Raw genomic sequence first — 25,544 nt, forward strand, 5'->3', positions numbered from 1 at the left:
CACCTATTTCCTGCCACTTCCTAACTCAGGTATCACAGAAACTTAGGTGAACCAGTTAGTTTCATGGTATAACAAATTAATAAAACCAAATGTCTTCTTCTTTAAAGGCTTTCTTCACGCCCAGTGTTTTCCTGGTGATGTCAACTGAAAAATATGCCAGCCTCACATGACTCTGAACAGAGGGAAGGGAGTTGCACCCTGAGTTAAGGAAAAGTTTCAGATGAAAATATAACTCTGTTTACCAGGTAGAGAGATATGAACATGGAAATACCTTACTATTTAATTTGAAAATAAAGTGTCATCCAAGCCATAGCAGGAGTTTTATTACATCGACAGCTGGTCTCTGTTAAAAATAAGTTTCTGGGTTGCCTTTCAGCATTGGGCCATTTGAGTGAGGAAGATCCAAAATGACATTCCAGCGCACAGAAATATAAGTGGATGGACACACAGCCAGATGGACACAGATCTAGATATTTTCCTTTCCTTTCCTCTAGCCCAATCTGGGGTCACTGAGTATATACTATGTTGTAACAGGTCATCTTTGCTGTTTTATGCATCTCAAAGTATTTTATTTATTAGAATGGTCACTTTAATGTTTAAGGCAAAGAAATATTCACCACTATTCATTGAGGGTCAGTTATGTGTTAGGTTAGTGCTTCCCAACATTTTTGGCACCAGGGACTGGTTTCGTGGAAGACAATTTTTCCACGGACAGGGTGGGGGGCTGGGTGTGGGGGGGTGATGGTTCAGGTGGTAACGAGAACTTTGGGGAGCAGCAGATGAAGCTTCGCTCGCTCGCCCACCGCCCACCTCCTGCCATGTGGCCCAATTCCTAACAGGCCGCAGACCAGTATCAGTCCACGGCCCGGGGGTTGGGGACCCCTGTGTTAGGTACCGGGCTACACAGGTGACACAGAACAGACAGGGTCTGTTCATTGTTGGAGGCTTCCTCACAGCTTAAACAATTATCTGTACTTGGTCCTCTGAACTGTCAGATTTGAGTCACCCTGGGATTAAAAGAAATCTTTGAAAGAATAAGTCAGAATTTGTAATCTTGGTGAAGCTGAACAAATTTGTATATTTCAGATTGATCTGAATCAAGCCAACCCTTCCCCTTTTTGGTATGAAAATCCTGGCCACTAAGATAAATCAGTAACAAACACCTTTGCTGGTGAACCAGGTGACATGATCTTCCCAGGGCTTCTTATATTGATGGTTTAGGGTTTGAATGCCTTGTTAAACTGACTTTAAAGAATAACTTCTTGGTCCTCACAACAGAAACTGAGCTAAGGTTGGTTTACATGTTCATACTTGCATTTGGTGTGAGTCATGAGAAACGAGGATATTTATTTCCGGAGGAAAGAGGGGAATCTGATTCCATTTTTAATCCCTCTCAGTGACACAGCACAGTGCCTTGGGCAATCTGTTGCTCAATAAATATTTGCTGATCCAGTATCCAATTAGCCAGAGATTTCTATCTACAAAGAAACTTTGTCTTTGCCAATCTGTCAGAGCACCTGTGTTTGTGGGACTGCCCTGTATTTCAGAACCTTTGCCCGTAAGGAACATCATGGAGCAGGGAACTGGTTGTGTTTATACAACACCCCATTTCCTGGGTACAGCATCCAGGTAAAATTAGACTCTAGTAAGCCACCCTGAGCACGTGCTCCTTCTTCTTCTCCCAGGCTCCTCAGTTGGCCCTGTTCATTGCTTTCCCCACTCACATCTGGCGAGTGTCACTGGACCCTAGCACGAGAGAATAATGCCACTTTCAGCATTTTGATCAGCTGCAGTACTGGAGCAATTGAGGTAAGGCCACCACAGGCACAAAAGGATGAAAGTTTGTGCATCTGATGACGGACCACTGGGGTAACCTTAGAATAGTAGGAAAGACCCCACCAGAGGAAAGTGCTCCTGCATTAATGATTACAGTGAAGCAGAAGTAAGGACAACAGCAAGAACACCTGGGAAAAACAGGAGGACTTTGGTGAAGTTGAAAATGAGGTGGAAAGACAACTCTGAATTGCAAGAAGCACAGAGGAAAGAGACTCTTGGTCTGTGAAAAACTGATAGTTTGGAACGACTGACCAGCAGTAAAAGAAGGCAAAAGAAGAAGATCCTGAAATATTTGGGAACATTTGCTATCAAAAGAAGGAGGTTTAAAATTACAAATGGAAGAAAATGAAAAGTCGAGGCGGTATTGAGGAGGGGTGGCTTTACCGTATTCATATCAGACTGCAGGTTGCCAGAGGGGAGCTGCAGAAGCTGGACGTAACACTGGGATTAGTGAGGTGGGTGGAGCACGGAGCAGCCAGAGCTCTGATGAGGATGTGGCTTTCAGATGGTGCCAAGTTCGGGAAGCTATGCGAATGCTGTGGTTACAGAATGCAGAGCAGCCTGGGCGCCCAACATGGTTGCTGAGCACCCAGAGGATGCACTCAGAGGTGGGTTTGGAAAAAACACTTGCCTTTGGAACATTGCTCCGAATTGAGCTGAGCTCCCAGAAGTGCTCTAATACCTTTAGATCATCTGATAGCAGACTCTGATGTTTACCAGTTTCAGGGAGATCAAGCCATTGTGAAATTTTTTTTCTGTAATAAAACTAGCCCCAGCCAGCCAGACTGGGAATTTGCTGCCTGAGCTGTTTTCCAACATAGTTTTGCTGGCAAAACCAGATGTGAGTGTTTCCTCGACTCTTGAGGAGCCTGTTTACACTGACTTTATTTTTACTGCTAGCTTTCAGGTGGGAAGAGGGAGATTTAAAGGTCAGCAGGTGAGCGGAAGGATCCTGTCCTGCCATGCCTGGGTGTGCTTCTGTGTGCCTGTGTGTGTCCATGCCTGTCTGTGTGTATGTGCCTGTGTGTGTGCCTTTGTGTGTGTCCATACCTGTGTGTGTGTGTGTATGTGCCTGTGTGTGTCCATGCCTGTGTGTGTGTTTCCACATGCGAATTGTTGTGTCCTGATCACTTGTTTGTAGGCATAATCATGGGTGCCAGGCTGGTTGTTTGGCAGTTTCTTATTTGTTTATTGTAAAGAAGGTAAATCCATCTGTGGGGTTTTCTGGATTGGAGGGCAAGGGATATTTACTGTCAACAGGATTAAAACAAGGAGATATAAGATACTGAGCTCAAAGGTGTATCTAGCGTCAGGATAAGAGCATAAATAGTTCAGAAGAAGCCAACTACAGGGCATTTCCATCTTGAATGGAACTTTTGAGTATTTGAGTGGGAAATACAACTTGGAAAATTGCCCTTCAGTCAACGCACCAGTCAACAGAGCTAAATAGAGTAAAATTTGGCTGGACTCAAATACAGTTTCATCAACTCTCCTTCTTCAATTCTTTTTTTTTTTTTTTAATTTTCCAAAAGATGAAAGATGGATGCTCACAATTTGGAAATGAGAGCTTGAATGAAGAATTGAGAAGGCAAGTCTGTGGTCCACATACACATTCCCAGAGAAAGTCAGCACCCAGAGATTAGTATCACTGAGAAATCTACGCACAAGTGCTCTCTCTGCTGAGAGACAAACCAAGACGTTGCTGCTCTGCTCAGCATAGACCAAGAAGACATGAAATCCCTAATGGAAGGAAACTTAGAAGATTGCCTGCTGAATAAGGTAAGGACAGATACGGGTCTCTCCCATGCGCCCCTCCCACCCTCCCGCCCCACCAACCTTGATGCATAAAGAATTTCAGCCTGTTTCCAAAGATACAGAAAATGCTCCTCAGGAACTCAAGACCATTACCCATAAGAGTGTTCAGGGACTTACCATATTTCAGTCCTCTCTTTGAGGTTCTAGTGCAAGAGGTACGTTGGGAATAGAATGTGGAAGGAAGAGTTAGAACTTGGGCTGGAACTCCAGCTCTGCCACTGATGCCTGGGTGGTCATGAGCAAGACACTTAACCTGTCTGACCCTCAGTTTTCTTCTCTGTAAAATAGGAGTGATAACAGGATCTTAGTAGGGTCTTTGAAAAAGAGTAAATAAGAAAGCTCTTTGAAAACTGTAAAACTGCTAGATCAAAATATGTATGTATTACCACTATATTTTTAGTATGCATCAATTAAGAACTAATTTAATTTATTCTCTATAGAGTCATAGGCTCTTTGGATGTTAGAACTTGAAGGGACATTAAATATTATCTAGTTTAAGCCTTTCCATTTACAGCCGAAGCGATTAAGGCACAGAGCCACCCTTAAAACTAAAACATTTAAACAAAGAGTTAGGCACTAGTCTAAGGTTTTCATGCCTTTACGAGTAAACAAAGCAGAGTTCATTATTATAATGATAAGTCAAGTTGATTTCTTAGGCAAAACCATTAAGAGGGATAAATAGGGAAAACTTATCATAATAAAAATTATAGCAGGGCTTCCCTGGTGGCGCAGTGGTTGAGAGTCCACCTGCCGATGGAGGGGTCATGGGTTCGTGCCCTGGTCCGGGAGGATCCCGCATGCCGCGGAGCGGCTGGGCCCGTGAGCCATGGCCGCTGAGCCTGCGCGTCCGGAGCCTGTGCTCCGCAACGGGCGAGGCTGCAACAGTGAGAGGCACGCCTACCGCAAAAAAAAAAAAAAAAAAAATTATAGCAAACAAAATGATTTCTCCTTTTGGGGGCTATAAGTGGAAGGGGAGTTAGCTGGCATTTCCCCATTGTCCTGTGTTTTCTGAAAGAAAAAAATCCAGATATTTTAGCCTGGCCTTCAAATAATACTTTATCTTTCTACCCTTTGCTTCCCTGCATCTTCAATCACAGAAATTCTAAACAAAAGCTCTCTGTGTTGAATCCAGCCTGAGCATGTGTTTTCTTTGGCCTGCAGAGAATTTTTAAATTTTGTCAAATTTGTTACAAACATTTCAAAATAGTAAGATTTTGCATAGAAATCCAGCTTTCCATCTTCTCTGGAAAAAAATCAGGCTATCTGGCAACCACAGGTCCCAGTTTCTTACCTGGCAGCCATGGGCTGGAGCTGAGTGTCTGTCCCACTGGAGACTGCGACACTGCTGGGGTCTGACACCCGCCTCCCCACCCCCCTGCCCCATGTGTGTCCCCTACTCCGCCCCGTAGGTGGTTGAGTCTGACAGCCCTGTCCTACAAGAACTGTGCCCTGAGAAGGTCTCAGGCCAGAGCGTCCCTCCCCGCAACCTGGGGAGATATCCTGTCTCTTCTTCATTTTTCTGGCTCATCCTCATCCTTCAAACTCAGCTCAGAGTCCACTTGCTCATGAAAGATTAATCTGACACCCCAGCACAAAACGTTTGTGTCTACCTGTGAACTCCCATCATAATGATCACTGATCATATTTATTTGGCGATCAATTGTATCTTGACTCCTGACGCCTTTCCTGTTGTTATCTTGGTGGCAACTTAAATAGTATATCATTTTATTCTTTATAAGTTTCCAGAGGGAAGAACAGTGTCTTGGATATCTTTATTCCCCTCGAATTCACATAGTATCATTGCACGTATGTGGTCAGAAGTATCTACAGGGCTCATTGAAAATAATGCAAGACGAGTGTTAAAGGTGCTAGCAGGTTGAGGCCCTACAGTGTCTCATTTAATCAACAATCATGTGACACGTTCATATTACCTCCATTTTAACAGAGGAGGAAGCAGGGCTCATGCTGATTAAATAGGGTGTCCAAAGTCACACAGTTAGTGAAGATGCTGCAGTTTCAGCCTATTCCTTTTTTACACCAAACCACATTTCATCTGCTAAACCCTCTATATCACCATAAACACACACAGTGCAAAACACAGTGCCCAAAACACAGGTCTGGATGTGGCCTGCTTAGTGAGAGAGAAATTTTGTGTTTGGGTATCTTTAAGGGTGGCCCTATCTCACCTGCAGATCTTGCACATAACCCCAAAGGTAAAAAGGAGGAAGTTCCCCATGCAGACAGCAAATGCTTAACATCACAAGCGCTACATAAAGATTTATTTATTTAATTTTATTTTCAGCTGCATTGGATCTTCGTTGCTGCATGCAGGCTTTCTCTAGTTGCAGTGAGCAGGGGCTACTCTTCATCGTGGTGCACAGGCTTCTCATTGCAGTGGCTTCTCTTATTGTGGAGCACGCGCTCTAGGTGCACAGGCTTCAGTAGTTGCAGCACACAAGCTCAGTAGTTGTGGCTCGCAGGCTCTAGAGAGTAGGCTCAGTGGTTGTGGTGCACGGGCTTAGTTGCTCCACGGCATGTGGGATCTTGCCGGACCAGGGCTCGAACCCGTGTCCCCTGCATTGGCGGGCGGATTCTCAACCACTCTGCCACCAGAGAAGCCCACTACATAGAGATTTAAACAAGGTGCTGGAGGGGAAGAAAGCAGTGTGACCTCTGATGGGAGAGGCGTTTCACAGAAAGAGTGATGACAAAGTCTTAGCGCGTGCATAATGCATAGGGTTTTTTGTTTGGTTTGGTTTGGTTTTTTTTTTTTTTTTGCGGTATACGGGACTCTCACTGTTGTGGCCTCTCCCGTTGCGGAGCACAGGCTCCGGACGCGCAGGCTCAGCGGCCACGGCTCACGGGCCCAGCCGCTCCGCGGCATGTGGGATCTTCCCAGATTGGGGCACGAACCCACGTCCCCTACATCGGCAGGCAGACTCTCAACCACTGCGCCAGGGTTTTAACAAGTGGAGGAGAGGCCTTCCAGCTACTGGAACCCCATTCAAGCAGTTAGCGGTTTTCATTCCCAGTCTCCTTGTCCTTGGGGAGGCAGAGCGGTGCAGTGATTATGAACAAGGGCACTGCCTGGGTGTGGATTCCTGTTCTGTGACTTACTGACTCCGGGACCCTGGGTAAGTTATTACACTTTCTGAACTCCAGTGTCGTCCTCTGTAAAATGGGGATTATCATAGCATCAACCTTAAAGGATTATCGGGAGTCTCAAAGGAGCTAACCCTTATAAAGTAACCTGCGCACAGCAACGCCTCACCAGTCTTAGCTCCACAGTGCTGCTGTTGCTATGGCTTCTGCTGTTTGGGAGCTGCAAATATCCTGTGGGGCCCAAGCATTTGGTTCATGGAAGAATTAGTCTAAAAAGATGGAGAATGTGATGTCTTATCTGTATGGATCACTGAATTTAAGTCTCCATGCCTTTAAATTATTAACCCCTGGAAGACAGAGACAGTCAGTGTCTGTGCCCCCCACCCCACCACTTTTTTAAACTGATTATTGGAGTTAGTGCAATTCCAGAATTAAAAGTCTGACTTCCTGTTGTCTAGAAGGAAGTTCTCCGCCTTTTTCCCCAGTGGCACTCACCATGGATGACATTCACATTGGCCACATGCTCCTGGGTGTGGCCAGGCCTGTGTGGCATTCCTGGTGCACTATTTAGCATACCCCCTACCTCCCTCTCAGGAAAGCATGTGGGAATACAAGTGAGTCAGACTGATGTAATTATAAGGAATAACCTTGAATTCGCAATCATTTATAGTTGAAACAGGAAATTGTTCACAAACTTGAGCTATTAATAGTAGCAAATGATGTGGGACAACAATGGGCCTGACGCTGTGCCTGGGGAGGTGGACATGCATGTGGGCACATAGACAAGCCCTGGAGGGAGGCCCACAGAAAATGGATGGCAACCTTAAAGGTGCCAGCAGTCTCTAATGACTGTTTCTGCGTAAACTCTACTTAGTTAGAGTGACTGAATCTGCATGCTAAGGAGTGTGGCATAACTTTTGCAGGGTCAGTGCAATGCAGGGGTTGGATTAGATGATCTAACCACATCTAACATCATGGGCCTGGTTAATTTACCACAATTCATTTCTGCTTTTGCTCTGCCACACCCACAAATGCTTCCCTTTAGAAACAAAGTGTTTCTCTTTATTTATTTATTTTTTAAGACAAAGTCTCTTTTACTCACTTATTTATTTATTTATTTATTTATTTATTTATTTATTTATTTGGGCTACGTCAGACCCTAGTTGCAGCACACGAGATCTTCATTGCAGCGCACGGGTTCTTTCGTTGTGGCACTCGGGCTTCTCTCTAGTTGAGGCATGCAGGCTTCTCTCTAGTTGTGGTGCACGGGCTCCAGAGCACGTGGGCTCTGCAGTTTGCGGCACGCAGGCTCTCTAGTTGAGGCACACGGGCACAGTAGTTGCCACGCGTGGGCTTAGTTGCCCCTTGGCATGTGGGATCTTAATTACCTGACCACGGATCGAACATGCATCCCCTGCATTGGAAGGCAGATTCTTTACCATTGGACCACCAGGGAAGTCCCAACCTTTGTGCATTGACCTAATCAGCAGAGGACGTGAATGAAACTTAAACAGGCACTCGAGGTCAAGTTTGGACTGCATGAGGGAATTCCCTGGTGGTCCAGTGGTTAGGACTTGGCGCTTTCACTCTTAGGGCCCAGGTTCAATCCCTGGTCAGGGAAATAAGATGCCACAAGCCGTGGGGAGCAGCCAAAAAAAAAAAAAATTGGACCGAATGGGCTTTTATCCATCTTCTTAAATTATCATATTTCCTCCTTAAGTTTGTTTCAAAGCTTTGCTGTGAAATAAATTTAGTGACAAGGCTGCTTCAAGGTTACAACTGGTATCTTAGCTTGCTTCCTGAAGTTTGAGAGGCAGCAAAGGGATTCTGACATCGGGCTGGCTACAGGTCTCTACCTGTGGTGGAGCCTCCTTCTTTCACCAAGACTGCTCCCTGTAAAGCTGCCTCAGGCCCCATTTCCTGCTTTTCCACACAGTGAAATGGAATCTTCTTACCGTACCTCGATAGGCATGGTCAGGACAAGCGGAGGGAAACAGCCTGGGGCTTCTGGGTTGTGGTTTAGACCATGGGAGTGACAAGAGGTACGTGGGACTGAGCCTGGGAAACCCCCAGCCCAAACCCCTTTGGGGACCAGTGCATAGCTCTGTGATCCTGTTTGCTAAGAACCAATGGCAGGAAGTGTATCCAGAGACATAGGCAGGAAGGGGCTGCCCATCACCTAACAGGAAAGTGGCTCCCCCTTGACTCCAGTGACTTGGGTCCTGGGGAAGGCCTGTCCAAGGCAGGACTCCCCCTCCACAGCTCTGGTTAAGCCCTGCATCACTGTCCGGCCCCTGCTGTGTTGCCCTTATGTGTCTGCGGCATGCCAGAACAACTTTGGACTTGTTATTTCATGAACTCCAAATTGAGGGCATGGTCAGGTTCAGAAAGAGGATAAAGGTAGGTATTATTTCTGGAACTCCTAATTGAGGGTGTAGCACAGTGTGACAGAAAGAAGAGCTGGGGAACCTGGGCATTAGGTCTAGTCATACTGCTAAGTACCAGTGTGGTATTAGGAGGGCCACCCTGTCACTCTGGCCTTCTGTAAAAGGATACCAGACAAGATGATTTCTGAGACTCTTCCAATTCTAAGATCCTGAGTTTAAATGGCAGCAAAAGTGACAGATAAAGAAAATTAAAACCAGAATTTGTGGCTCTATGCCCGGAGAAGTATTTCCTTATTCTGACTTTTATCTTCACACGTCAAAACAGGTCATAAAGAGGAATAATGAATGAGAAATTATAGGTGTCTTCTAAGGGGAGTCTGAACTTGTCCTGCTGGTAAGAAAATTCTACCACCCAATGGCGGCATAATTTGTAGATGAGGTTCACAATGGAGAACTGTTCCCACTAGGTGCGCGCACACATACACACACACACAGACGCACACACACACACACACTTTCAAGCTTTTATCAGTTAAAAATTATTTGATAGGGCTTCCCTGGTGGCACAGTGGTTGAGAGTCTGCCTGCCGATGCGGGGGACACGGGTTCGTGCCCCGCTCCGGGAGGATCTCACGTGCCGCGGAGCGGCTGGGCCCGTGAGCCATGGCCATGGCCGCTGAGCCTGCGCGTCCGGAGCCTGTGCTCCGCAATGGGAGAGGCCACAACAGTGAGAGGCCCACGTACCACAAAAAAATATATATATATTTGATAGTATCAATACGGTAATGAATTTTTCATTAGTTTATTAACATAGGAAACAAAATGTATCTGCATATATAGAGTCACCACTGTGTTACTAACAGTCAAGTTCTATGGACTCACATCAGTGGACTTGGAAGATTTGGGAAATTAGCCTTAGTCCTCAACACATTCTGAGAACTTAACTATTCGAGATTACTATTTCCCAGCCATTCTGACTGCAATGTTCTATCTAGTTAGCCCTTGTCTTACTTTTTCCCACTATTCCTGATCAGATGTCTGGCCCCTGAACTTGTCCAATGTCCCCTAATCTACCAAACTGGCTTCATCCATTCTCTGCCCAGGGTCAAAAACATGGCCCTCCACTGACCTCTTCCCTTGCTCTTCTCCAGATCTTGCCAGCAAACTCTAATCTCAGCACCTCCACTGTTACCCCTGGAGGGCCGGGAGGTACTGGACAACCTCTTATAAATGAGCCCACTGGTATCCCATGGCCTCATGCACCCACAGCTGAGTCTTGGTTCTTCCTGGCAACCTTTACCCATGTGCCCAAATGGCCCCTCATCCCTTAGAGAAGCTATTGCCAACGTCTGTCACCCTGAAGTCCCCTGCCTTCCTCTTCTCACCTCACTCTCAGCGCACTGCCTTGTCTCCTGCTGACGTCAGGCAGGAAATCTCTATGCTTTTATCTGCATTTGCACCCATCTTCTTTTCCTTCTGACCCACGGAGACGAGCTCCTCACCAGGTTTCTGGATTTCCACAATGCTTCCTAGCCGGGAAACCCTTGCTCAGGGGTTTTGCTCTCTGCCCTCTTCCTTCTTCACTGGCTCTTTTCTCTCAGCATCTAAACATGTTCGAACCTGTGTGTCCTTTTGAAAGAAACCCGTTGCTGTCCTTGTTTTTGTTTTTTCCTTCCCCCAGCCAGTCTTGCGGGAGGAGTCGCTTAACTCTGACTTCACTTGCTGGTTTCCCATTCTCTCTAAACCCACTGCCATCTGGCTTGATGCCCACGGTTTCCCCAAACACATCAATCCTGTTCTAGTTACCAAACTCTACAGGCATTTGGAGGGCCTTACCTCACTCAGCCACTTACTGTTGACTTTGTTCTTGAAATTCTTCTTCCTTTACTTTCAAGACCTCTCACCGTTTGTTCTCCCACCTCACCATTCTCCTCCAAGGCAATGTCTGCTCCAACAAAGTAGAAACAATTGCAGTTCTCCCCTTGTGCTCCTTGTGTTAGGTATCTACCATTTTCTCTTTCTAGAACAACCTTCTCTTTCTAGTTAACTCCTGCTAACCTTTCAAGGTACAACTCTGATATACCATGCCTTCAGGAAGGCCTCCAGGCTAGATGCAGTTTCCCTTTTTTTGTGCACCCTTAGCATCCTTTGCAAACCTATACTTAACACTAATGGCTGTAATTTTAATTTCCAGTTTATTGGTCTTGCTTTGTCATCTTATCTGTCAACCTCTTGACAACACTGTAGGCACAGAACCTGGCATGAAGTGGATGTTCAACAAAAATTGGTCAAATGGAATTGAATCCCAGCACATCAGAGAAGTCCTACACTGGAGAGACCCTTAATTATGCTTCTACAAGCAATTGCCTTTATTTTGGGCATGGCAAATGACCTGCCCCTCTCTGTGACTACCTTCTCTCTTCCACTTACATACTCTAAAAGATGCAGAATCTTGATAGTTCACAGATGCGCAAAAAAGCTACCCTTTGTCCGTTCTCCCATGATGAATGTTGTGAGATGAACACACAGAGAGGGGTGGGTGGCTGCTGGTGGCAAGAAGATGATATTAAAAGCTAGTATAGAACTGATCATCATACTTAAGGTCATATAAGACACATGCTCTGCAGCATCTCTGAGGGAGATGCTTATCATACACCAGCCTGCAGGTGCCTCCGGAGCAACGTAACAAAGAGCCCCTTCCAGTTCTTGGAGACTTGCCGTGCAGATTCAGAAGAAACATCAGTGCACGCCTTTTCTTAAGGGTCTAGGAGCCAAAGGAGAGGGTGAGCGCAGGGGAGAAGGGAACCATCATTTATTGATGACATACAGAAAACAATCCGCCGCATATTCATGTGCATTAGACTATTTTATATTCACCAACCTGGACAACAGGCATTCTTATCCCATTTTAGAGTCTCACCATGGTTCACAAAACCCTGTGGGATGGCCTGGCCCCCACCATCCTTTCCAACTTCATCTCCTATCACCCTCCTTCTTTTCCTATAAACACAGCAAAGGCCTCCTTGCTGGCCCTTGAGCCTTGCCAAGCTTACTCCTGCTTTAGGGGCCTTGGAATTTGCTTTCCCAAGCTGTCATCAGGGCTCACTCAAATCTCACCTCCTTCGAGAGGCCTTCGCTGGCCACCCGGTCTAAAATAGCAGCCCCTTTATTCTCTAGTCCCTTATCCTATTGTATTGTTCTTGGGACTTATACCTGATCTTACATTATACATATGTGTGTACACATATATGTATATATGTTTGTGTGTATGTATGTATGTATGTATACACACACACATATGCATGTGTCCTGTATTTTCAACTAGAAAGCAAGTATCTCTATCTTGTTCACTGCTGTCCTGTTCACTGTCATGCCGAGGACCTAGAAAGCACCTACCGCAAGGCAGGTACTACATAAATATTGAGCAACGCTTCTATTTCAGAAGAGAACACTGAGGCACCAACGAGTGTCATCAGACCTAAGTTCATCTCTCCCGGAGTTCTTGGAAGGGCAGGATTTTCTGAGCTGACTGCTTGGTGCCCTGTCTCATCACTTCCTTGGGGCTTGATCCGGAAATAACTGCCTTTGCTGATCCTTTCACACCCAGGTGGACTTGAGGCGCCAGTGGATTTCCCAGATGGTGGAAGAGGTGCAGAAAATTGTCCATCATCTGACCACAGAAATCAGCTACCAAGACATTCGATTTCAAGCCGTCCTTTACTCTGACACGTACAATGAGAACATTAAGGTATGTGGGTCACTTGGCTCTAAGTGCCCACCCAGCGAGCCAGGAAACGGGGGGGTGGTCTCAGCATGTGTCAGGCACTCGCACCACTAAGGTTACTAACAAGATCTCTTAGTATTTACCATTTACACTCATTGCATAGATGTTACTGCAGTTGAAGCCCCACATTCCTACTTTACAGATGATAAAAATGGAGGCTTAAAAAAGTCAAATGACTTGATCAAGTCATATTAGGCACTTAAATCAGAACTCCACCTGTGGCTTCTGATTCCAAAGCATGTTCCACTGTACCAATTAAAGTTCAGTTAAGCACACATTCATTTATTAAGCACTCATTTAATAGATTGGGGACTGGGTAGAGGGAACGCAAGGCATTGGTGAGAAAAGAGTTGAAAGTGATAGTGGATGGGCTACAGGTGGGGGAAGGAAGAAAGTGGAAGAGGTGGCCCTTAGGAACTGCAGGAGCAGCCTGGCAACTCTGTCCCTGCTGAGGAATCCCACAGAGCTGTAAGCCCCCAGGGCCCGTGTGTGACAACCAGCATTCATGCAACATTGTAGTGTGGGCAAAGCCAGTCTCACAGAAATGATCTCACCCAAACCTGCACACAACCTAGTGGAACAGACATTATGGTTTGCTCCCTTTTAGAGATGAGAGAAATGAGGCTCTGAATCGTTCTAAATCCCTGTGCTCCTTTATCTTGATTTTTCTTCTGACACACAAGAACCCCTTTCATATAAGTATTAAACTCATGTGTATGCATGCCCCAGCTCTCACACAAGACCATAAGTTCCTTGCTTATAAGGATCATGTTTCTTGATTGCTCCCTTCCTAGCACCCAGCATAGTGTGTGGCCCATGATAGACACTCAACTTCTGTTGAATGAATGAAGAAGCAAAATAATTAGTACCTGAACGAAAGACCATTGCTAGTCTAGTACATTTCAAGTTTGGTGGGTACAAGGACCACCCACAAGATGCTGGGACTTTTGGATTTGGGGACAGAATCAGACTTTAGGAAATTTACTCCAGGATGAAAATTATAAAATTAGATTGGATCCTGGAAGGTCAGAACATCATCTGCCCACCTCTACTACTTTGCCAACCTAAACAGGACAAATATAGGCAAGTGACTAGGAATAGAAACATAACACCACTTTTCCTAGAACTATATCTGGAGAAATTTCCTTCTGTGGTCGCACTTAGAATTCATAGCTTAAAGTATATCATGCATTTATATATACTGTATCCTGCATATTATATAAGTTTTGAAAATAGTTACAGTGGGGCATATAAAAATGCTTTTATTTTATCTTGGCCCAAATTCAATAAGCATTTATTAACCACCATTTTTGTGACTAATAACATGATAGTTGTGTTCTTGGATTCACATGCAAGTGGGTTCAAAAAATGTATAGATTTGGGATTTTTTGTTTGTTTTTGTTTGTTTGTTTTGGCCGCGCCGCACAGCATGCAGGATCTTAGTTCCCCGAACAAGGATCGAGCCCGTGCCCCCTGCAGTGGAAGTGCAGAGTCTTAACCACTGGACCGCCAGGGAAGTCCCCCAAAATATATAGATTTTAAATGCCATAGTTTAGATCCCCCCTCCCTTGTTTTAATCCCACCACATTTCAATGGACACCAGAAGTCATGTGCACCCATCATCTAAAGCATCCATACTACTGTTCCATGAAAATGAGGCAGAATGAGTTATTGCTGATTTCGGTGTTCACCCCTGAATTCGCCACTGACTGGTCCCTGGGCAAAGGTTATTCAAATTCCACTGTCAGAACTTTCCGTGGAAAGGAGGTGGCTCTTCCAGTGTATAGCTGAGTGATGGGGAAACATGCAGGGTGGAGTGGGCTGCTGTGTGATGTGATTAAAGGTCATTTCCCTTTGGTGGTACTGCACTGTGGACTAATTTGTTCTATCTCTTGGACTATTGGCCTGACCACTGCTTTCCCGGTTCCTGTAGAAACAGAGTAAGTAGATTCTTAGTGTTTACTTCTTCCCATTAAACTTAGAATCATCTCAATAGCTCACCTTGTCTCAACAAACAGGCTTTCATGTCACCTGTGATTCTGTAAGGATTAGTGATTAACACTGTCTGTGGGCCATCAGTACAAGCAAAAAGAAAGGGAGGCATTTTGCAGAACTCTTTCACATCCTCTCCCATCTCTTCCCACCCTTAATTCTTACCGGATCTTTCACCCATCCCGGGTCATTGATTCTTGACTAAGAACCAGCTCAGGAGAGACAATTAACCATTGAACAAGCAATTGGAAGACCTAAAGTCAAGTTCTGGCTCTACCACTGACTGGCTGTGTGTCCCTGGGGAGACTTGGAGCCCCTCTGAGCCTCAGGTTCCTCATCTGGGAAATGTTAGCAAAGCCTACCTCATGTGTAGCTGTGAACATGAGATAGGCTAATGCACAAGAATTGCAGTGCTTGGTAGGTGCAGAAAGCAGTGACTACTAGTTCCCCTCCCTGCTTTTTGGCCCCCTCCCCTCAAGCTTTAGGTGCCTCTAGAGTTCCGGGTCCACTTCACTCTTTTTCCTTGCAGATCCATGAAACCCAGGCCTCACTGAGTTAATTTCTTTGCCCGAAGCGTTACAATGGGCTAGTGGCACAACAGAGACGGAATCCTCTGCCAACAGGCGGGCAGGTGGGCGCAGTTCTGTCCTCCTTGTCACATTGCTAAGGGTTGAGTGGTTAACTGAGCGTCCTGGGTCAGCAGGGCGGCTCCCTGAGGGCTTCTGTCACCTCCCGAGTCTACGAACTCACACTCCTTCTCCCTCCTTTCCTAACCCCAGGTTTTGGCCCCCACCCAGCTCCTCATCACAGTCCCGATGAGAGGCCTGGCCGGGTACAGGGAGGCCGGGCAGCAGCGCTGGCGCTACTACACCCTGCAGGGCACCCGGCTGCCCTGCCCCCTGCGGGACCCAGAGGGCCTGCAGCAGTGGCTGGAGGTGGAGCAGTTTCTGAAGAGCCTGTGGCAGTGGCATGAGGCAGATGTGAACATTGATGGAGACATTGTGCCCGCCAAGGTCCTCCAGGTGTTCCGGAAACTGGTCGAAAACGCAATTGAAACCTGTCACCTGTCAGGTGAGCCAATCAGGAAATGTACAAGGAAAATGTCTGGCATTTCCAATTTGCTCTAAAAAAAACCCCTCTGCTTGGGTGTTTCCTGAAGCTCACACCCCTAGACTGAGGATAAAATCATGTGCTTCTTTTCAATTTTATATTAATTTGTAAGTTCATATGTCTAATATCTGTCTTATTTGCTACTGTATACCCAATACTTAGCTCAGTGCCTGGAACCTGGGAGATCCTCAATAGTTATGTGTTAATTGAATAATTAAATGAATGAATGACTCAAAAAAAAAATCATGTGCTTTTTACATCTGTCTAATCCCCATAATATGAATTAGCTCTTTTTTATGCTGTGACACACAGAATGGAATTCATACTCACAACACACTTCCGTGGCCTCAATAGATTACTGCCCTGGCGTAGATAAGACAGTCTTTGGGTTATGCACCGTTTCCAAGATGTTAGCTTCAAAACCTGGGTACTTTTGCAAATTACTCATCAACCTCAGATCTTTGTTATTAACACACTTCCACTACAACACCCTCCAACTGACTGCAGTATTCCAGTGTGCTGGGACAGCACATCTGGGAACCACTGACATACCAAAACACAAAAAGCCAGAAGCCATAAGGAACTGATTATGTTTGACAACCCCAAAATCTTTTTTTTTCTTTTCTTTTTTATTGAAGTATAGTTGATTTACAATGTTGTGTTAGTTTCCGGTGTACTGAGTATAGTTCCCTGTGCTATACAGTAGGTCCTTGCTGGTTATCTGTTTTATAAGTAGTGGATGTATGTTAATCCCAAACTCCTAATCTATCCCTCTCTACGCCCCTTTCACCCTTGGTAACCATAAATTTGTTTTCTATGTCTATGGATCTATTTCTGTTTCGTAAATAAGTTCATTTATATCTTTTTTTTTTTTTAGATTCCACATATAAGTGATATCTGTCTTTGGCTTACTTCACTTAGTATGATAATCTCTAGGTCTGTCCATGTTGCTGCAAATTATTCATTCTTTTTATGGCTGAGCAATATTTCATTTTATATATATATACACACCACATCTTCTTTATCCATTCATCTGTTGATGGACATTTAGGTTGCTTCCATGCCTTGGCTATTGTAAATAATGCTGCAATGAACATTGGGGTGCATGAATCTTTTCGAATTATAATTTTCTCACAACCCCAAAATCCTAAGCTACTGTACAGTGTAGCATATGTGCACACCTGCCCACACACATGTTTCTGTTCACACAGAGTAAAAAGGTGAATTTCAAACTGGGAAAATGGCTAATTTCCTTAATTATAAAAGAGTATTTATAAACCAATAAGAAAAGCTATGAGCAGACCAATAGAAATACTGACCGAAAAGCACGACTCACAGAAAAAGAATGTAAATGGCTAGTAAAAATAAAAAATGCTCCATCTAACATACATTTCAAGAAATATACACTAAAACACCTAGTAGGCTGACATATAATCATGCTCAGTGCAGGAGTGAGTATGGTTAAATAGGCATTTTCATGCATTGTTCTTGGAAGTGTAAATTGGTGCCTCCTTTTTCAAAGGGCAGCTAGTCCATTTTTATTTTTGTTATGTGCTTACTTGGCAATTCAACAATTCCAGTTCTAAAGATACATTCCTGCAGATACACAAAGAAATATGCATGAGGCTATCTACTGAATTGGCTTTGTAATAGTAAGTAATTAGAAATCATCTAATGGCTAACAAAGGAAAACTGACTTCATCAATTATGCTACCTCTGCCTAGTGGACTATCATGCGGCCTTTAAAAAGCACAAGGTGTGTCGATAATGGATTGGAGCCCCACACCCCCTGTCTATGCAACACCATTCACACTCCATGTGCATATCAGGGTGTGTTTCTCCAAGAAGACTCGTGTTTGATTTTTCCTGGTACTCTCAGAAGTACCATCGTACCTAGGTGACTTGGGAATGTAAACATCCAGGCCCTAAACACTAGATGGTGACTAACGCCTTTGAAATTCTAGGGAGGAGGGAAGAGCTTGGTTTTTGTTGTTGTTGTTGTTTGTATTAAATCAACTATCCACTGGATGGTGACTAACACCTTTGAAATTCTAGGGAGGAGGGAAGAGCTTGGTTTTTGTTGTTGTTGTTTGTATTAAATCAACTATCCAGAGCCCACAGAAAATCTGTCTATTTCTCTTAGTTCATAATTTCCCTCAAGGTACAGCTTTTCCTGATTCCAGGTTTGTGAGGCTTACCACCTAGCATAAGCCCCAGGCTCAGCCCATTAGACCTCCTCTCTTCCTCTCTGTGCAGTTTCTATACACAGAAGCTGTAAGTACCGAGGCTTAACGTCATGAGGGTATTTTGGCAATTCTCCCACTTAGTACTTTCCTGGGTAGGTGTTCTTGCTTCATTGCTAGTTTCAAATGATTCTCCTACTTTCTGGCAGTCTCATTACATACAAATAATGTTTTTAAACTTTTGTATGTCTTATTGGCAGTGGGTTTGGGAATCTCCAATCCAACATATTACTTTAAAAGAAATCCCTCCTTTTCATTTCCCTTTTAAAATACTTTGTTGACTTTTGCATCTGCATATATTTCTCATTGGTGGAGTAAATTGAAGTAAAAGATACATTAGAATTAAAAAAAGAATGGGGTGTGTGTGGTGTATATATGCACACACAGAGTTATGAAAAATGCCCGTGCAACATAATTAAGTGAACAACCAAATTGCTAAATAATATGCAACTCCACTTGTAAAAAAAGAAAAGAATTTGCATGTACTTTTGCTTGTCTAGACAGAATAGTTCTGAAAGATTCTGTAATGGAAATAGCTTGTGTTGAATGGATTTTTACCATGTAGAGGGTGCGTTCATGGATTATTTCATTTAATACTCATAGCAACCCTGTTAGAGTTAGGATCATTTTTCTAACTGTTGTACAGACAAGAAAACTGAGATTTAGAGAGATTAAGTAACAGGCCAAAGGTCACACACTGAGTTAGCAGAGTAGCCGAAGCAGGGTGTGGGCCAGGCAGGCCGGTGCCAACATTTGCTCAACCACCTCACTCTGCGACACTGTTAACAGTGAAAGTGCATATAAGAGATTCAAACTGAGCCAGGTTGATGAGGTGCTTTCAGTAAATAATGCTGAAGTGCCAGACGTTGTCATGTTCCTGTCTGCGCAGCTCTGATGAGATGCAGACAATAAGCTCTTTATCACACCCCAGCCAAGGAGAGGAGTGTTTTCCTTTTGAACAGCCTAACACAATTAATAAATGAGTTTCCGTTTCCTTCTCTGAGCAAGGAAAAGCAAAATAGCAGATCCAGATTCAAGACGGCTCATCCTTATCTACGATGAAGGCAAGCAAACAAACAAAATATTACTGTGTATCTGTTGAAAGAAAGGGGAACAAACTGGAAATGAATTCTAATGTATGAGCTGGAAAACTTTCCCAGATCCATTCCTTTTCTCTCCCTCTCTTTGCCTGATTGGAAAAGACAGGGAGGGCTTCCTTCTGCTTACTTGACCATTCAAGCCAGCGGCTATGCCACACTTTGAAGTATTTTATGATTTCAAGGCTTATGATGATAAATCCATCTGAGGCTAGGCTGGTTAATGGGTGGTGGGAACAAATACCATCTCTGAGACTGTGACTTAGTAAAGAGACAGGTTAAGCTGAACTCCACCAAAGGCAAATGAATAAGTAAGGGGTCTGAGGCTGTCCTAAATGGGGTCGACATCTGGGTGGAATGGAGGGGTTATAGAAAAGTGCTTGGATTTCATCTTACAGTAGCAAAAGCTACACCTTTTCCTTGTATTCTCTGTCTCTTTCAGTCGAGCCTTCTGGAAAGAGTCTATTAATTTTTTAGAAAAGGTAGGGGAGGAGGATGAAAGAAAAAGTAAACCCCACCAACAATGAGATTTTCTAGCAATGTTTCTATCAATATTTACTTAGCTAATTGTCTAGTGTCGACATAAACACCCTGCCCTGGTGTGCTACTGAAACTCTGAAAGTTGCCCCACCAGTTACAAGGAGCTGGTAGGAGCCACAGCTCACAAATTCCTTCTTTGAACCCTAGTGTTGAGCCAAGCTTTGTCTTCCCATTGTCTGTCATTTACCACCAGGTAAGGTCAGCATGCTAATGGACCGCCCTGCAGTTCGAGTTGCCGTGGAAACCTCCACAGGTCGGGTGGAACTAGAGCTGACCCCCTCAGTGGAGATCCCCACCGCCTGGTCCAAGAAAGCCCGGTGGCCTTCGTGTCTGAAGCGCTGGCCTTCTGCAGAGAGAGTGCAGTGCATCAAGGTATTAGCCTTCAGGGTCCCGGCTCACCAGAGATGCTCTCACCTTAACCAAACCACAGCATCACTAACCACCAACCAGCTTCGGAAGGAAAATTGAAATTTCATTAGATCCCCAGAACCTGCAGCGGCACCTGGGAATCTGTTGTAAATGCAGATTCCCGGGCCCCGCTCTGGCCCTAGGGAATGAGACTCGGTGGGCAGGGCCCAGCAATTTGTGTTCTCACAGGCCCTCCAGGTGATTCTGGGGCAGGCTCAAGTTGGAGAACCACTGCCCAAGAGAAAGTGGACACAGCCTCCCCAGTTAATTGCCTGCGTGCAAGGGGCTCCCCTGAGGCTCCCTCCGTGTCCCCACGTGGGATGTGCTGCTCGCCCAGTGGCAGGTCCCCCCTCCTAGTGGACTGCTTCGGAGATGGCTTTCTCCTCAACCAGCATCATCCTTCTTGTTTCCTGCTGTTTTTCTCTTCCCCAGTCATTTGGGTTTAGCTTGTTGGCCTGTTCAAACTATCACTGGCAGCTGAGCTTCTTGCGGGCTGAACATTTGCTGCTGGAGCAGCTGGATGAAGACGGGGGCTGCCGCAGGAAGTGTCTTCAGGCCATGAGGCAGATGAAGGAGGACGTCTGGTGTCCAGGGAAAAGACCTGTGATCACGTCCTACCACCTTCAGGTGAGTGTTCCTCCCCGGCCTAGAGGGCCAGGGCGGCTGGGGCTGGGTGGGTCCCTCTGCGGCCTCTGCAGGGTCACCAGAGCCACTGACAACGGGGGTGTGTGTGACGAGTAGGAGGGGGCCTAGTGTCCATATTTGCCATCTCACAAATTTGTACTCCTTATGGAGATATACAGCCCCAGCTGCGTGCATGTCCACACCATCCCTGCCCAGGATCCCTGTCCTCCACCTCCTTTCTTCCCTCTTCCAGTTTCCCTCTTCCCTTTCTTCCTTTCTGTCTTGCCTTCTCTCCCTCTCCGTCTCCCCTCCTTTTATTTCACTCAACAAACCAACACAAGCGCCCACTATGTGCCAGAAACCCGGCTGAGGTTCAGAAATGAATGACAGCATGCAGTCTCTGCCCCTGAGAAATCTACAGTCTGGTGAAATCTTGGGAGTTCCTCAAACCTGAGATGGATTCACATTTTCCCTCATGTTATGACTCATTCATTCCCCATTCTAGCCCAAGTGCAGCCATTCATGCACACACACATACACACTCACACACGCACTCTGTGCAGAGGAGAAAACCAGGAAATGTTGTGGTACCTGACAAACCTGGCAGCAAACCTGAATTTCTGGGTTGCAAATCACCAGGCAAGGACTTACCATTAGACAGCCATACATGCATTCACTCACTCACTCAGCAAATGTTTATTGAGATCCCTGTGGGCCAGTCACTTGCCCCAACACCTGCTGTGTGCTCTACACCTGGCAGTACAAAGTGAACAAACGCAGATGTGGTTCCTGCTCTCATGGACCTTGTGGTCCAGCGGGGGAGACAGACATTGGTCAGTCAGTCTGCAGGTGTGCGTGGAATCGTGCCACGTGGGGGAATGCCAGGGTGGAGAGGAGTGTTGCCCTAGGAAGGCTCAGGGTAGCAGAACCTGACCTGGACCGGGGGATCAGGGGGTCCCCCCTGGGGAGATGGCCTTTGATCACACTCTCAGCTCCTTTCTCAAATTTCTGACCACCCATGGTTAACTGGATGCTCAGGTAATACTGCGTGCAGCACACTGTGGTGGGGGGAGGTATCAGACTCTTAGTAGCCCCAGCCCAGCTAGTATCCCTCCTGGAGCTTCAACCCTTCTCCCCAACCTACTACACAGGTAAGCACAGGTCCCTGGGGTGTGCGGTGCCTTCATTGCATGCTCCTACCTGGGCCTCGTCTCATCCAGTAGACAACCATTTCCCAACCCTGTGTTACTCTTTCAGGCCTAACACAAGCTATTTAAGGGCAACTCATACCGATCCCTTTGTATCTCTCCCAATGCTTTGTATGTAGTAGTTGCTCAGTAAATATTTGCTGATCATCTGAATGAATGACTTCACATTTTACTCCACTTTTCCCCCCAGCAAAATTGTTCATCTTTGCTTTGCTTTCTTATCTTTTCTGATAACCTGTTCTCCCTGACCTGCCCAAGAATCTGTTAACATCTCATTTGCACATACTGGGGCCTTTCTCTCCAGTTTCAACATTCTTAAAGTGTCCCCAAACATGTCCCCCTAAAAACACACACCTGTTCTCCTGGATCGAGGACACGTACTTTCTGAAGCTAGTCTAATTCATTTCAGGGATTTAGCTTCTTTCTTACTTGCCTTTCCACTGGCCACACTAGGAAAAGTCAGAGCTGAGAAGGAAACTCCAGGTGGTCTCATATCAAATCTCATACTTTTAACTAACCACTGACTTCACTGCTCCACAATTAGGATAGATGAAAACACTTTAAGTACCACGAGTATTTTAGAAAGGTTGAATAGGGCCACCACGGGCCTCCCAGCCCTTGACTGCTCTCAAAACTGCATTCCATCCAGGATTTACTTGTATTCCAGTGGCTTCTAAATCATCTAGAGGATTTCAGGGCAACTTCTTAAAGGTCCCCTGTTTTAGTCTTCCCTAACCCACCTACACGGCATAATAAAATTGTGCATTCTCAAGAATGAGCATTTAAAAGGGGGTTATTTGTTGAGAAATCGAAACAGTACTGACTGCCTTTTCCCCTCGTCTTCCACCCTTGTGCAAGGGTAGAATTCTCTCACATGGAGGCATTGGGATGGATGTGGCTGCTGGTAGTGTGGTATGAGATACCATCCTGGATGATGGCTTGAGTGTGCAGAATCCTTGCCAAGACTTTAGTCTGGGGAAAGTAGAAGACACTGGGTTGCAAAACAGCATCAGGAAAGATGTGCCAATCATGGGCACCTCCTAGAAGGTCTTTACCTCCTCCCCAAAGAGGCTTCTCCCCCATAGCAATTTCATGTGAAGAGCTTATCTTTCATTGGCTTATTTATTCCTAAACCTGCTCAAAGGCACAGAGACTTGCTTCTAATAGGCTTAACTGCTTCTGTTTGCTTAGAGAGAGAAAAGCTTAACTACAAGAGGAATTAAAACATGTTTTTTATCTAGGTTATCTTGACTAGCATGAAATTATCTCCAACTCATTTACTCAAAACAATGTACTCCAAATCAAAACACATTCAATATCTTGCTGTGAACCTAAAACTGCTCTTTTACTTTTTAGGAAAGTCTATATTTTCAAAATACTCAACATCTAAACCCAAACATTAATTATTTCACTCAGTCAATAAATGTCAATTGACTGCCTCCGGTGGGCCAGGCCTTCTGCTGAATGTAGTAACATCAGCGTGAATACAAATAGGTCTAGTCCTCTGCTCACATAGAGTTTGCCATCTAGTAGGGAATCACCTAAATACATAGGAAAACGACCACCACTGTTGTCATTGCTGCATATGAGAAGTATGGGATGAAGAGAGTGCTTAATGGGTGTCATAGGGAAGTTTGATCTGATGGATGAGTTTCCTGGACAAGTTGGGGAAGGAAGTACGCTCCATACGGAAGAAGTGGGTTGTGAAAGGCCCTGTGATAGAAGAGAGCATGAAACGAGGCCAGTGTGGCTAGAAGGAAAGAGCGAGGGAGAACACAGGGCGAGATGAGGCTGGAAAGGAAGGGAGGGACCAAACCTTGTCAACCAGACCATGCTAAGGATGGTATTTTTTAATTAACAAAAAATGGGAAGACTGTGAAGTATTTTAGACAAGAAGAAACATAGATTTATATTTCAAAGAGATCACGTTGGCTTCAGTGTGGATGACGACAGATAGGCTGGTGACAAGAAGAGGTGCAGACTGTGGCAGAGGTCCGGGTGAGACACGGTGGGAAAGGGTGATTGAATTGGGTGGATTGAAAAATACCTAGGCAGGAGGATTGGCAGGACTTGATTGGAGGTGGTGAGGGAGAGGAATGACTCCTAGGTTTGCGTCTTGCGTAACAGCCTGGATAAACAACCCTGGAAGCACACGAGGTATGTGGGGGAGGGTCAGGAGTTCAGTTTGGACGTATGGACTGAGATAACTTTCAGATGGCCAAGAGATACCAGGTAAGGAGGTCAGAGAAGAAGTGTGAACTGGAGAAAAGAAATAGCAAGTTATCTATATTTAGTGGGAGAAGAGGGCCTGGAATGGAGCCCCCAAAACTCCAGCATTAGGGCAGGTGGAGGGTGAGCACTCCAAGGCATAGCCACACTGCTCAGAGAAACCCACTTGGAAGCCAAGTGAAGAATGGCTCAAGAGTGAGGGTATGCATGAGAGAACCAGATTCCACTGGAAGGTCAGGTAGGGTGAGAGCTGGAAAGAGCCTGCTGGATTTAGCAAACATGGGGATCACTGGACCTTAAGGAGAGCAGCCTTTGAGGACTGATGGCAGAAGAATCCATGTTGGAGTGGGTCAAGGCAGGAAATCAGAGGAGAGGAAATGACAAATTATTAAGATGATTCTCTGCAGAAACGTGGATTTGCAGAGAGGTGAGAGTCAGGGCAGGAGGGAGATATGGCACTTGGGGAGCAGGAGAGCTTTAATGGATTTAAAAGCCAATGAGGAAGAAGAAACTCAATCATTTACAGCTCCTGGAAGGGGAGATCCCAGCCCTGCAGAGGGATTTTCCCAGGCTAGGGGGATGCGGAGAGGAAGATACCAAATGAAGGAACGATGGCTGGTTTGCACGCACGAGGTATTTTCCCTGTACAGGAGGCAAAGTCATCTCCCAGGTGTGGGGAATCGTGAATTTTAGGAGAGTGGAGATCATTGGAAATGCCAGTGGAGAGAGAATAAATTACCAAAGAGGCATAGGAGACCAGCAGGAGGAGGCTGAGAGCCCATCCAAGGCTGGGGATCATAAATCCACGGCAGACCCAGCTTGCCCCTGGGGCTCCTGTCTCCTCCTTCTAAGGCCACGTGAGCTCAGGAATGTTCCTGAAGACACTCTCCTTAATAGACCGGGACGATGTCTCACACCGCCTCTTCCTCCCACAGACAGTGCTCTTCTGGACTTGTGAGAAGTATCCCCACCCAAAGGACTGGCGGGTCTTCAGCAGAGCGTTCCTGCGCCTGGTGAGGAAGCTGCACAAGTGCGTGAGCCAGCACTTTCTGAAACACTACTTCGTGCGGAAGAGCAACCTCCTGCGGTATGCCAATTCAGGCGAGCTGGGGGCCCTGGCCCAGAAGCTGGCCTTCTTCCTGAAGAACCCCCAGATCAGCCTGCCCTGA

At 45.6% G+C, this 25,544-nt stretch overlaps 1 protein-coding gene across 1 annotated transcript; it reads left to right on the forward strand.

Moving 5' to 3' along the window:
- Positions 1-3,540: 3,540 nt before the first annotated feature.
- On the forward strand, positions 3,541-25,544 carry MAB21L3 (mab-21 like 3; the record flags this gene model as incomplete). The annotated part of the gene is made up of 6 exons (XM_079698243.1): positions 3,541-3,615; positions 12,748-12,888; positions 15,696-15,987; positions 20,100-20,278; positions 20,747-20,941; positions 25,311-25,544. The coding sequence occupies exons 1-6, from the start codon at positions 3,568-3,570 to the stop codon at positions 25,542-25,544; spliced, it is 1,089 nt and encodes a 362-aa protein (XP_079554369.1). The 5' UTR covers positions 3,541-3,567.

The sequence above is a fragment of the Hyperoodon ampullatus genome (assembly GCF_949752795.1).
Source record: "Hyperoodon ampullatus genome assembly, chromosome: 2".
NCBI lineage: Eukaryota > Metazoa > Chordata > Mammalia > Artiodactyla > Ziphiidae > Hyperoodon > Hyperoodon ampullatus.